The sequence below is a fragment of the Musa acuminata genome, chromosome BXJ2-11, assembly GCF_036884655.1.
Source record: "Musa acuminata AAA Group cultivar baxijiao chromosome BXJ2-11, Cavendish_Baxijiao_AAA, whole genome shotgun sequence".
Lineage (NCBI taxonomy): Eukaryota > Viridiplantae > Streptophyta > Magnoliopsida > Zingiberales > Musaceae > Musa > Musa acuminata.
In genome coordinates, this window is record NC_088348.1 from 5710587 (window position 1) to 5722595 (window position 12009).

A 12009-nucleotide genomic window follows, 5' to 3' on the forward strand; every position below is an offset into this window, starting at 1 on the left:
TTTCTCTCTAAGGTTCCCATATCAGCTCACAAGGATAATTGACCAACGAATTAAATGAATTATAATAAATGATGATAATTGAAAGATTATGAGATAAAAATATAATTAATAATTAAGAGACAGTATTTAATAAAATTAAATTTTATTATTTTTTAAATGATTGTATGAGTAAGAAAGTTGTCAAGCCTGAAAAACTGCATCACTGATGGAAATATTTTCTAAAATGAGACCCCCATTATCAAAAGAAATCTATATTTCTGAAATTATAGAGGTGACAAGCATTTTTCGGGAAAACCGATGGAGAATCTTGGCTGGTATCATTTCTCATTCACTAATAATATAATGATGTAGAGAGAATTCATCAAGATTCAGATGCATAATTACCTCAGTGATCCAAATGGAACATGACTTTGGATTAGATGAGGAGAGTTGACAAGAGCAAACAATCTTGATCGTGGAGTCAGATCTGAAGCAGTGAAGACACCCTTTCAGTTTGAAAGGCTTGACATGGCTACAGCCAAATCGTATATCAGAATACTTCAGCAATTTTGCTAGCAAGAACACGATCACGCCTCTCCACGTATCCATAGGGGAACCATCCAGCCTTGCCCTTGCATTCGCCCTCTGCCCATCCATTATTGGATACCTGCAGGTGAAGATAAACACTTCTGATCAGTCAAAATAAGACAAGCACACTTAATATTCACTCGAATGCTTTTTCTCGTTTTCTTTATTTTACACAGAAAAACACCTAACATGGTACAATTAACAAAGAAGTTAAGATAATTGCCTTCCACATATAATTGGCATCTGCATTTGATCTCCTAAAACACTAATACCATATCATAATTTGAACCATAAATTTTGCATTTACATGTTGTCTCAGAGCAAACAAATTTCATTAGAAAAAAAGTAAGGTGCCTAATAATCCATACACATAGTTATGACCTGGAGAACTCCCATCTCCAGCATCAAGTGCAATAAGCATCATGTAAATTGAACTGACATGTTTTGACAGTATCTTACATTTAAAAGTAAGCATGTGGATACACATATATGGATGAAAAGAAATGAGGAACCAAAACCTGCTCATTTGAGTATATTCAAAGATACTGGTTGTTTACTACTGCTTTGATCACATATAATTTATCTACAAGTCCCGAACAGACATTAATCTGATATGAACTTCCGTTGGCCAAAATGTCTCTGAAAGTCCAGACACTTGCAAAGCTTTGATTTAGCAATGCGAGCAGAGTGCTGACTACTAGAAAAAAAGGCTGGGAAAACATACTGCTTAATGCTAATCTGGAAATCATATCATTTTTCATTCACCATTATGAAACACAAGTTCATCCAACACTACAATCTATCAATAAATAGAAACTCTTCTATAAACCTTTTTTCTACATCCTGGATCAACATTAATTTGTTTTCCACTTTCATTGGATAGCATTCCCGACAAGAAAAGGCAGATATGAATGCACAAGATTCGACGAGTACCTTTCGCACAACAACAAAGTCTCCAACTGACAAGTCCAGTTCAGCATCTGACTCAGCCTGATATGAATGCACAACCTTCACAAATCACACAGTTTTAGTGAATATGGTTAACAAGTCATATATAGAACAATACCAATAACCACAGCATGATAGTAGAAACTAACAAAGAGATAGATTACCTCCCCCAGAAAGTATCCCATAGAATCAGTTAATCCATCAAAAGTGTGGGAAGGATATACTCCATCGGCTTCTTCATATGATTGAGGTGGAGGTACAGGTTCATCCAAGACTGAGCTTGGAGATGCTTCAATTCTTTGCCGTTTAGAAACCATCTGCAATCAGGACAAAAGGGCATAGTAGAACCATCATGGAAATTAACAGTAAAAGATCATAATTACAAGTTCACAAGTTTCATCAATACACCAAAAAATTGTCTATTAAGCAAAATTGTGTGACACTTGCCTCTCCTGCAAGCTGGTCAAGGATTTGAAGGTTTTTCAGATGGTAACTGCGCTCAGATTCAATCTTCAACTCAAATGGAAAATTCAAATTACGTTACATTTTAGGCTACAACAAGATATCAAAACACGAGAATCACGTTGCCAAAGATGTACCATTGCAATTAGTCGCTGCAAAGTCAATCTTTGTTGTTGAGCTTCAACAGCAGCCATTGCTGCTATAGCTTCTTTACCTAACACTGTCATGTTTGATTTCAGTTCTTGCAACTTTGTTTCAGCAGCTTCTAACTTCAAACTATTGTCGACATAACCAGGAGCTTCCCTTAGTTTAATTTGGCACTTTGAAACTTCAATAGTCTATAAATATAAGCATCATATATTATTGAAAGAAAGTAAAATATCATTAGTAGAAGGCTATAAGAAGTATCATACGAAAACACAAACGTTTTAGTTGCATAAAAGCATGAATTCATGAATATAGAAAAGCATAACACATGCGGGATTGGCAACTAGAAAAGCTTCATTTGTTTCAAATCTACCTGAACTTCAGCTTCTTGTCTCATTTTCTCATAGCGCTGAGCAAGATGTCGAGCATCTTCTAATTGGGCTCCCACTACCATTGCTCGTAATGGCTCCACAACCTGAAAATTGAGGAACTTACAGCAAAGTGACCCAGTCTAAAAGGTAAACTATATAATATGCACAACAGGAAATTAGAAGTGGCCACGATTACTGGACACTAGATATTCATTCAAGTAATAAGAGATCATTAGAAGTGTCTAGATATGAGTGGCAAGTTCCCCAGTAGATCCATAGGAAATAGCAAGATCGAGTGTTTTTGCACCAGAACTACCAAGACAGCATAGTGACTTACCTCCTAAGGAATAAAAAAAATTTATCATCATGCTTATAGATTGGAACTCTTGGTTCTGATACAGTCCAATTTATATCTCAAAAAAAAAAAGGCTAAAGTGATGAATGAGATAATTAATTATACCAGGCTACTAAGCGATTTCAATAAATTTTCACGTTCTTTTTCCATATGGGAACGAGCCTGACTAAAAATTAATGCAGCTTTTGATAATGTATGGTCACTGGTGCAGCTGTTCTCAACACCATATTTTCTGCTGTCATCGGATAATTTAGTACCTGCAGGATATTACTATATGTAAAGGACAAAATCAGCAAGAAGGAAAAATCACCAACAACTCCAAAGATATACCAATCTCAACTTGTTTTGACCCAGTCACAATGAAGCCTTCCACACCACGAACAATATCCCTTTGGAAATGCTGAAAGAAACATTCAGTATTCGTAAGATAAATAACAGAGACTGGAAAACAAAATGTTAGATGTCGACAGACCTTGCTTGATCGTGTTGATATGTATAGCTGCTCTATTCTCCGATATTGCTGAAGTTCTGCCTCATCAGTAATCACATTATCAGAGATTCCATAACCACCACCTCCAAATTGCTTCAGAACCACCTGCATTTCGATGGGAATAATCATAATTGTTATGAAAGAAAATCATTTGTTTTACATATTTTACAAATGAAATACACATCAACATAGACTCAAGTAGGAAAAAATATTTCAAACTAGACAAATGTAAAGAAGTTGGAAATCTTTAGCATAGTTTTACATGCATCTTCTTTAACATAATCTTCCATCTTCAACAATAAAAGACTATTTCTTCATAAAAACCAAAGCCCATAGCAATTAGGTTTATCATTTTCAACCAATACTTTTCCTGATGTAAAAATTCGAAGCTTCCTAGTATGCAAAGGGATTTATATTCGAAAACGATATTGGTTGCCTGCCAGCAAAAAAAAATCACCAATTTCAGAATTATGGAACATCAACTATCTTTCTCTAGTGTCATTATAGTATATCCCCTATGTCAATCCCTTTGCATCCACCTCCGTACCTCTTCTAGAAATTCCCATTGTCATTTCACATGGCCCAAATTTGTGAATGCGTTAATATCCAATATCTTTGTATGTTAGGGATATTGAAGAATGAAACTAATTATTAGGATAATACCATACACAACATTATCTATGATTAGCTGAACCAAAATGTCCCATATGGAAACAAGGTGTCCATGTTCACTAGATCACTAGATTGCTAAAAAGAAAAGGTAAAATCATACCCAAATAAGATCAAGACCAGATTCAAGATCAGCATTCCACCTAGCAAACTCCTAGCACTGATTTTCTCAGCAGTATCTATGACAAATAGGGCGACCGTGGAAATGTTACATGATCTCTAAACCTAAATCAAAATGTGGTCTTGCAAAACCTACCAATCACATCGAAAATTCTTTTCAGATAATAGCAGAAGTGGCCATGCAAAACAAAATCAATCAATGCTACCCATTCCGATGCTCAGGTGGCTTCTTGCACAAGAAGCAGACAAAACCCTAGAAATGATGTTGCTCATCCGCCTACGCCGCCGGTTAATACCACTGCTCCAGCAGGCAGACACTACGATCAAGCCCTAGCGAGTCCAGAATCTACAAAGTAGCAACCACAAAAAGGGGAACCCGGAAGAGAACCACTGGACGACTAATCAGCCGCCGGAATGTTAGAGAACAGAAAGATCTTGACATACGGCGGTTGACAAGGACCAAGAATCGGTGGAGGGGGAGCGGAATGGGGAGGCGGAGAGTTAGGAAGACCTGCTGCTGCCTGGCGACCTGCTCCCTCAGCTTTGTGGCTTGCTTCCTTATGGCATCCATTCGCGAGCGGGACGAGTCGCCGACGCGCGCGCGCGAAGAGAGAGAAAGAGACGGGGAGAGGGTTTTGAACGGTGTCGGAACGAGTCGGATGGGGGCGATCGAGTTCTTCTACTGGCGTCGCATTTGGGCCATAGTCTTCATGCGATGGGCTCGAATCTGTGGCTTCCAATCCGAACCCAACTCGATCGACGCCATATCACAGTCCTAAAAATGACTCCTATTTTCAGAATATAAAAAATGCTCCTAACCACCTTTTTTATTATTTTCTTATGAATCGATCAATTAAAAAATAATATATTATATTTTCATTTTATTTTTTTGAATTCTAAAAGTTGTTTTACACATTATTGTGAAAATTATAATCAACTGCTATTATTCCGTCATCCATATTATAAAATCCAGTGGGCTCGTCATTGGAGGCAGGCAGCTAAACAAGGAAAATATTTCTGTCCCCATCGCCTGTAAAGGATGACGGTCGGTTCACAGTGTTCGGCATGCTCGACTTCCCTCCGCACCACCACATTTACAGAACCATAACTTCGACTACGACAGCCTCCCCGACATCCCAAGCTGCAGGTGGACTTCAGATCCGAAGCTAATCCATGGTCGCATCGGAGAAAGCGACGCCAGGCAGCGCAAGAACAAGAGGGAGGAAAACGCGAGCTGAAGAAAGCCGATGGAGATGACCACATCAGATTCACTGGATCTCTTTGTTCTCCTGTACTCCTCCGCCGTTTTGTCTCCACTCGAAGACAATCATGAGTCGTGTGCCGCCGTTTCCATTTCCTTCTGTCTGTGTCTTTGCCGCCCATTAATGCGGTAGCAGTTCTGCTGGATCGGTATTAAAGCAGTCACCTCTGCACGCTACTCTTTCTCTCCGTCGTCCCCAATGGCTGGCCTCGATCCCCAAGCCCCGGTTTACGTTCCAGCTTCACACGATATCACTCCATTTGGAAGCTACTATTACTCCTCTTCGCGAACTTGCTATTTTGTGTTCAACCAATCTATGCAGGTCACTCCATATTTCGAGCTTTGTCCCTACCCACCACCACCACCTCCTCCTCCTCCTCCTCCGCATGGACTTGTTTACAGCACTTATTGTGCTTGCTGGAAAGGGTTTTCCTGGAGTGAGATCCATTCGATCCCTCTCCAGCTGCCTGTAGCTGATGATAGGATTCCTTCGACTCATCTAAGCAAGGAGGAGGAAGAGGAGAGCCTCGAGCCTGACACCAAGGTGAACGAAGAGGTGCAGTGTGAGGCTGCTGCCGAAGCCCGGAAGGGTAGTTTCAAAAGGTTTGGATGGGGTGGTTCCTTTGGTTGGAGAAGGAAGGCTTCCGTGCCGAGGGCCAGGAGCCGGAGGAAGGAATCTGAGCTCAAGGGAGATGAGAATGTTGCAGTTGAGGTTGATGGTGGAAAGACCACAGTCATGATCAAGAACTTGCCCAACAAATTCACGTACGTCAACTCTGCGATCCCAGGACCTTGTTTTCCTTCCAGTAGCTTCTTACCTCTCTTTCTTTGCGTAGCAAGGAGAAGCTGTTAGGTATACTAGACCAGCACTGCTCTGAAGAGAACCAGAAGATAATGGAAGAAGGAAATGAGAAGTCACTGGAGCTGGGAAAGGGAGATATCTCATCAACCACTTTGTCCGAGTTCGATTTCTTGTACCTGCCTATAGATTTCAAGTGAGTTTGCAGCTTTCCTTTGGCTTTGATTGTCTTGGTTGATTGCTTGATTTCTTTGTGGAAATGGAATTAGTACGGGCAACAACATGGGCTATGCGTTCGTCAACTTCACCAGTGCGGTCGCTGCGTGGAGGCTGTACAGCTCCCTCCAAAACTACGACTGGAAGCCGCACGGATCTCGCAAGATCTGTGTGGTCACGTACGCCAGAATCCAGGTGAGTTCAATCTTCCATCTATCGATTTCTTAGACCTCCCTCCGTAGCAAACGCAACATTCCTTCTTTTGGGCACAGGGTTTGCCGGCACTGCAGAAACACTTCAAGAACTCAACCTTCGTGTGCCACAGCGATGACTTCCTCCCTGTGCGCTTCATACCAGCTCGCAGTGGGTACTGTCGGACGGAGCAGCAGCACATTGGCAAGCGACTTCCTGTTTCCAAACCCTGATGATAAGTACTAACAGAGAAGGCAAGAGGACAATGACTAGGGTTTTGTGTGTGTTTCCTGGATAACAAAAGCCAGGGTTTCTGAATGTCTATCTATCCATCTATACTAGCATTTAAGGATGGAACGGCAGATAGATGGATCGGAAGTAGACATCTATGGTTCTGTGAAATCATGTAGTTTGCCGTGTAGCCTTGATGTTTATGCGTATGTATGGTATGAATGAAATGGTTCTTGAGCATCCATTTCATATGCATGATTGAGTGGTGGCGGCAGGGGAGGATCGAGGAGGGAAAGGCGTGGAACAGGAGGACGTACCCCTTAAGCCGCCCCACCACTGTTCAGGAGTGCGCGAGTGCTTCCTTCTGCTGCAAGGATTGTCTGCTGTTGCATGATTGACGTGCGATTCGACCCGACTAAAACGTGCCTCAGCTACAGTGGGTGTGTGGAGAAAGAGCAGTCCTACTACTCTAGTCTACGTAAAGCAGCAGTTCACGCCATGGCCTGCCTGTTGTTTGTTGTCTTCTTCTTGATGGGCTCCTCTTCGCGCTGCTTCTCGTCTTTCTTCGTGGCCACAGCAACCTACTCTACCTTGAACTTTTGCTTCCGCGCCGAGTGCTGTGGCCGCATCTGATCCGTTGTCTTTGGCTTCCACGTCAAGGAATGCCTGTAATCCAACAAACTCGGAAGCTTTTTGTCATATTGGTACCTGATTGCATGAACAGGACCAGCTCGACCATTCTCTGTGCTCCTCGCTGCACGTACCCATGACCCTGTATTCCATCCGTCGTCGTGTCGTCGAAGGTCGGAGATTATATTCTGGTGCTGCAGCCGACGATTCTTGTGGAAATTACTTCCCCACGAGACATTTCGATCGCCGGTTTCACCCGGTCGATTCCCAGGGCCGTGGGAGCTCTGGAGATCGGTGGTTATTTGGGGAGGGGCAGTCTCCAGAGGCTCCCATGGGCCCGGAGGCAAACCTCGGGGTATCGGCACCCTAACGCGGACGACGGCACCCTTAGCCGGCGGCGGCGGGGATGAGGGAGGAAGGATGAGTGAGTGAGGGAGGAAGCGGAAGCCGGAAAGGCGATCGGCCGAGGCTGGGGGCACGGCCCGAGGTGGGAGTCGAAGGATCTGGAGAAGGAAGTGTAAGCATAAACCACATATTCTAACAGGAAGGGCTCGTCGAAGGCGGCGCCCGAAGCGCCGTCGCCCGCTCTGCCGGGCGCCATCGGCTGAGCCGTACAACCGGATGCAACCGCGGGAGGAGTTAGAAGCGCCCGACCACATCCCTTCGCTTCATAGTCTCATCGTTCGATCCAACGGCTCACGTCGCGTGAGAAGGCCCAAAACTTGTGATAAAATGATTCCACAACCACGATTACATGATGGGACGATTGTTTCCCCACATTTGTCTCGTTTCAATGTTTGCATACATGAAATAACAAGAAATATTTACAAAATATACAAAAAGGTTAGTAATAACTACATAACATTTTTTTATATATTTTTTTATATTTTATATTTAAAATAATTTGATGAATTTTAGAAAAAAAAAAGCCTTACTTTTAAAAAAATTTCATTTCTTGCGGCCAACGATAAAGAATCACAAACACCCGCTATCCGACCACACTCACGATAGATAGTGCACCCCCTTCTCTTGTGACCGATAATGAGAGGAGACGATAAGTCTACAAATGACGGACCGATAACGAGAGGAGACGATAAGTCTTCAAATAGCGACGACGAGGGTTAAAGGTGTGGTGGAGGTACGATCAAACATAGGATGATAATCAAATGAGATTAAAATTATCATTAAAAAAATATTGTTTTATAATTTTTGAAAGTAAGAGATTTTTGTAAAGTAATTTTTTTTAAATTCGTCCAAATAATTTTATAATAAAAAAACTTCAACTGGAAGCAGTATATTTTTTGGCATCTTACTGGAAGTCGTGTATAGTTTTTTCTTTTTTTTTTTGGATCTCCAACTATACGCTTTGAAGTATCGAAACATATTGGAAAAAGAAGTATGATTTGCAACGAAAAAGGGAACAGAAAGAACTACTTACATTGGTTATATGTTTCCTCCGTTTCTTGTGCATCGATTTGTGTATTGCAACCCCTCGAATAACATACTTATGTACCCTTAGGAAGAGATTTCCTTCATCTTATGTGCATTCTTTTCAGCGAGAACAGGCGGTCCTCATCATCCATCGAAGGAGAAGAACATGGGGTTGGCTCGAACACTTTCCAGAAACGAATCGTTTCGTCTGCTGCAGCTGACACCACTGTCGATCCATCTGGACTCTTCACAACCAAGGAACACAGGGATTAAGAACTCGCAGAGACGTCACTCGCCTACGTCAAGAGAAATGCCACTGTGTTTCTGTGGAGCTTTCTTACCTGGGAAAGTTGCAAGATTCTGTCGGTATGCCCTGTGAAGTCTGTGATCTTTGCCAAGGAAGGGTACGCCCATAAGCTCAGACGATTCTGGTTGTAGCCATGGGCACTCAAGATCTCCTTCTGATGCCTGTTCCACTCCAGCGCGCACACCTGCTCGACGAAATGACATGCCGTGGAGATTTAGACCGCTACCACGGAATGCCAAGCGGTTGAGTTCTTGAGCGTCTTGCCTGCGCAGAAGTGTTGATGCTCTTGGTACACTTCCCGGTTTGGGCGTTCCAAATCTTGACGCATTGGTCGGCGGTTCCACCACCAGAAGCCAGCGTTTTCGGCTGGAACGGGCACCACGCGAGGGCTCTAACGGCTGCGCGGTGGTCGGTGAACCGGTGGAGGTACCTTGACGATCCCATCTTCGAGGATTCCCACACATGGACGAGGTTGTCATTGCCACCGCTCGCCAGCAGATCCCCACCGCATGACCACTTCAGGCCACAAACATCTCCGGTGTGTGCTTTGAGCTTGGAAGAGACATGGCGGAAAGATCTCACTGCGTAGATTATTGCATTAGTCCCCTTCATCTTTTGGACAGAAGATTGAAGAAGCAAAAGAAGCACAATACCATCATGGTTGATGATGGATGCATCACGACTGCCCGACGACAACATGTTCCACGTCCAAGAAAGGCTACCAACTCTAGCCAAGTGCCCTTCCAGGATCCTGACCTGAAGCAAATGATCACGCAAGTCAGGCGCTGTCTCATGAAATTTCTCTGATCCTGATCTCAACTCTCTGCTACTTATCCATGAAAGAAGAGGAAGAATTGCACATTGTCGAAGCTACAGAGGAAGCATTGGACAAACCTGTTGCAGAGCTATAGCATCCCAGATCTCAACTTTGGAGCTCGCAAATCCTACGGCCACCATCTTCCCGTCCACAGACCATGCAACACTGGTGGGGTGATCATCCACATCCGTGGTTAGCAGCGACTGCACCATGGAGTTGGCAGCATTCCAGAGGCACAGTGAACGCCCCAAGGCGACTGCCAAGATGTTGCTCTTCCCCCAGTCCATGAGGTTGAGATAGTAATCATCAATGAGCTCTGGCCCATCTAGAATCCGGTCGGCTGACTAATTCATCCATCAAGAACAAGTAACTCAGCATCTTTTCTCCATAAATGACAATTACATGAAAGGAGAACTGTTATCTTCGCAGTAGACATCAAGAAACAAGAAGCTTTCTGAAGTGGTCCGTGAGTCCATGTAGTTTCGTCTCATTAGCATGATGAAACTTTAGTGATTCTAAAAACACAATCAATCTCGTCGAGAAACAGATTAGGCTACATGAATTTGATCCAATTGCAGAAATAAACACTGTTTCTGAGAACAAACTAAGCTACATGAAGAACATAACCTAACTACAGAAAACAGAGCATTAGGGTATCTTTCATGATTCATAATGCATCTTCGAATCATCCAAACCACAATACGGTGAAGTGCCTCATAATCACTAAAAATTCCCATTTTGATCAAAATGTTGCTCTTTCGAACAACTTCAATGATTCGAGAACACGATCAAACTGTGAATATGCTAATTAGGCTGAATGGGCAGAAGTATAGATGTGAAAGATTCTTTTGGTGTTAAGGAATTACCTGGGGAAGATGCCGAATGCGCCTAATGGATCTCGGCGGTTCCCGCTGCTCTTTCAATATCTCATCCACCATCAGAACACTGGGATGGGATTTTCTTGGGCTCCCTCTGAAAACCAACATCTTGAGCGGCTTCCCTTGGGAATCCAGCGTCCAATTCTCCTCGACGCGCCTCCTATACTCTTCCTGACTCCATCAGAACCGGGCGTCAAGAAGAAAGAACAACAAGATCAAAGAAAACAGAGAACGGCGACCTTGGGAGTCAAGATTTCGGGGCGATCGACCGTGGCGCCGTCTCGCCGTGGGTGCCGCATCAGCGAGGACCGAGCGAAGTCCAGGTTCATCAGGCTCCTGGTGGGTATGAACCGATCCCCCTTCGGACCAAGAACCGACCTTTCAGAACCAAGGGTTCAAAGAAGGAACGGAGAGCAAGAAGAAGATCCGGCATCACCTGATCGACGAATCTCTGGGAGGCCGGGGAATGCCACTCCCGATCTCGAAGCCTCATCAAGGGCGACGACATCTTCCCGGGATAGAGGAAGGAGAGGTCTCGGAAGGAACCAGCTTAGGGTTTAGGGGTGGGGGGAGGGCCGGGAAGGGAAGGAGTTGCTTCCAACGGTCGTCTTGGAGCGGCCATTACGTGAAGGCGTTGCTTCTTGTTATATGGAGTAGAGAGGGCTCGTCTTGGTTCCCGCCGTTTCCGCGAAACGATTCAAGTCGTAGGAGAAACGTTTCTTCTGAAAACGCTTCTCACAAGGGTACTGTGGAAGGCAGATTCCCAACCTAAGCAGGAAGAAAAAAAGGATAATAAAATCCACATCATTATAAATTATGATAAATCGGAAATAATTCCAATGTCACTCATATCTTGATATATCGGATGATATAATGCATAATATTCTCACATATTAATTATATATATAATGTTGTACATGGGTTGGCATTGTGAAAGGATCATTCTAAATGCTTTATAGGGTTGGTTGGGGCTGATGCAAATGGTAATGGATTGGAACCCAGAATTCTGAGCTACGCACCAATCTTCAAGAAGAATCATATCATATTGTTTCCCACGTATCTTGACGAGCGTAGATTTTAATGCTGACCGACTATAAGAAATGTGAAGTGATGGGCTC

The 12009-nt window shown here is 43.3% G+C and overlaps 3 protein-coding genes across 3 annotated transcripts; 1 reads left to right on the forward strand and 2 right to left on the reverse strand.

Moving 5' to 3' along the window:
- Nucleotides 1-298: 298 nt before the first annotated feature.
- On the reverse strand, nucleotides 299-4803 carry LOC135627357 (SH3 domain-containing protein 2-like). The gene is made up of 10 exons (XM_065133432.1): nucleotides 4641-4803; nucleotides 3323-3445; nucleotides 3181-3250; nucleotides 2956-3107; nucleotides 2498-2599; nucleotides 2115-2315; nucleotides 1963-2025; nucleotides 1680-1832; nucleotides 1501-1575; nucleotides 299-646 (listed from the first exon to the last, which is right to left on the reverse strand). Exons 1-10 carry the CDS (start codon nucleotides 4698-4700, stop codon nucleotides 530-532), a joined length of 1116 nt encoding a protein of 371 aa, XP_064989504.1. The 5' UTR covers nucleotides 4701-4803; the 3' UTR covers nucleotides 299-529.
- Nucleotides 4804-5180: 377 nt separating this feature from the next.
- On the forward strand, nucleotides 5181-7072 carry LOC135627273 (protein terminal ear1-like). Its single transcript, XM_065133296.1, has 4 exons — nucleotides 5181-6155; nucleotides 6227-6385; nucleotides 6459-6600; nucleotides 6678-7072. Exons 1-4 carry the CDS (start codon nucleotides 5590-5592, stop codon nucleotides 6828-6830), a joined length of 1020 nt encoding a protein of 339 aa, XP_064989368.1. The 5' UTR covers nucleotides 5181-5589; the 3' UTR covers nucleotides 6831-7072.
- A 1918-nt stretch (nucleotides 7073-8990) lies between these two features.
- LOC135626343 (cell division cycle 20.2, cofactor of APC complex-like) lies at nucleotides 8991-11399 on the reverse strand. Its single transcript, XM_065131571.1, has 8 exons — nucleotides 11328-11399; nucleotides 11131-11250; nucleotides 10880-11062; nucleotides 10091-10357; nucleotides 9850-9952; nucleotides 9461-9777; nucleotides 9231-9380; nucleotides 8991-9134 (listed from the first exon to the last, which is right to left on the reverse strand). The coding sequence occupies exons 1-8, from the start codon at nucleotides 11397-11399 to the stop codon at nucleotides 8991-8993; spliced, it is 1356 nt and encodes a 451-aa protein (XP_064987643.1).
- Between the last annotated feature and the right edge of the window lie 610 nt (nucleotides 11400-12009).

Coding starts and splice junctions, on each gene's coding strand:
- LOC135626343 (XM_065131571.1), bottom strand. CDS start 11,399: ATGTCGTCGCCCTTGATGAGGCTTCGAGATCGGGAGTGGCATTCCCCG. Junction 11,251..11,327: donor CCCAGAGATTCGTCGATCAG/GTGATGCCGGAT, acceptor CTTGGTCCGAAG/GGGGATCGGTTCATACCCAC. Junction 9,135..9,230: donor GAATCTTGCAACTTTCCCAG/GTAAGAAAGCTC, acceptor TTGGTTGTGAAG/AGTCCAGATGGATCGACAGT.
- LOC135627273 (XM_065133296.1), top strand. CDS start 5,590: ATGGCTGGCCTCGATCCCCAAGCCCCGGTTTACGTTCCAGCTTCACAC. Junction 6,156..6,226: donor AACTTGCCCAACAAATTCAC/GTACGTCAACTC, acceptor TTCTTTGCGTAG/CAAGGAGAAGCTGTTAGGTA. Junction 6,601..6,677: donor TCACGTACGCCAGAATCCAG/GTGAGTTCAATC, acceptor TTTTGGGCACAG/GGTTTGCCGGCACTGCAGAA.
- LOC135627357 (XM_065133432.1), bottom strand. CDS start 4,700: ATGGATGCCATAAGGAAGCAAGCCACAAAGCTGAGGGAGCAGGTCGCC. Junction 2,600..2,955: donor TGAAATCGCTTAGTAGCCTG/GTATAATTAATT, acceptor CTCAATTTTCAG/GTTGTGGAGCCATTACGAGC. Junction 2,316..2,497: donor GACAAGAAGCTGAAGTTCAG/GTAGATTTGAAA, acceptor TTATATTTATAG/ACTATTGAAGTTTCAAAGTG.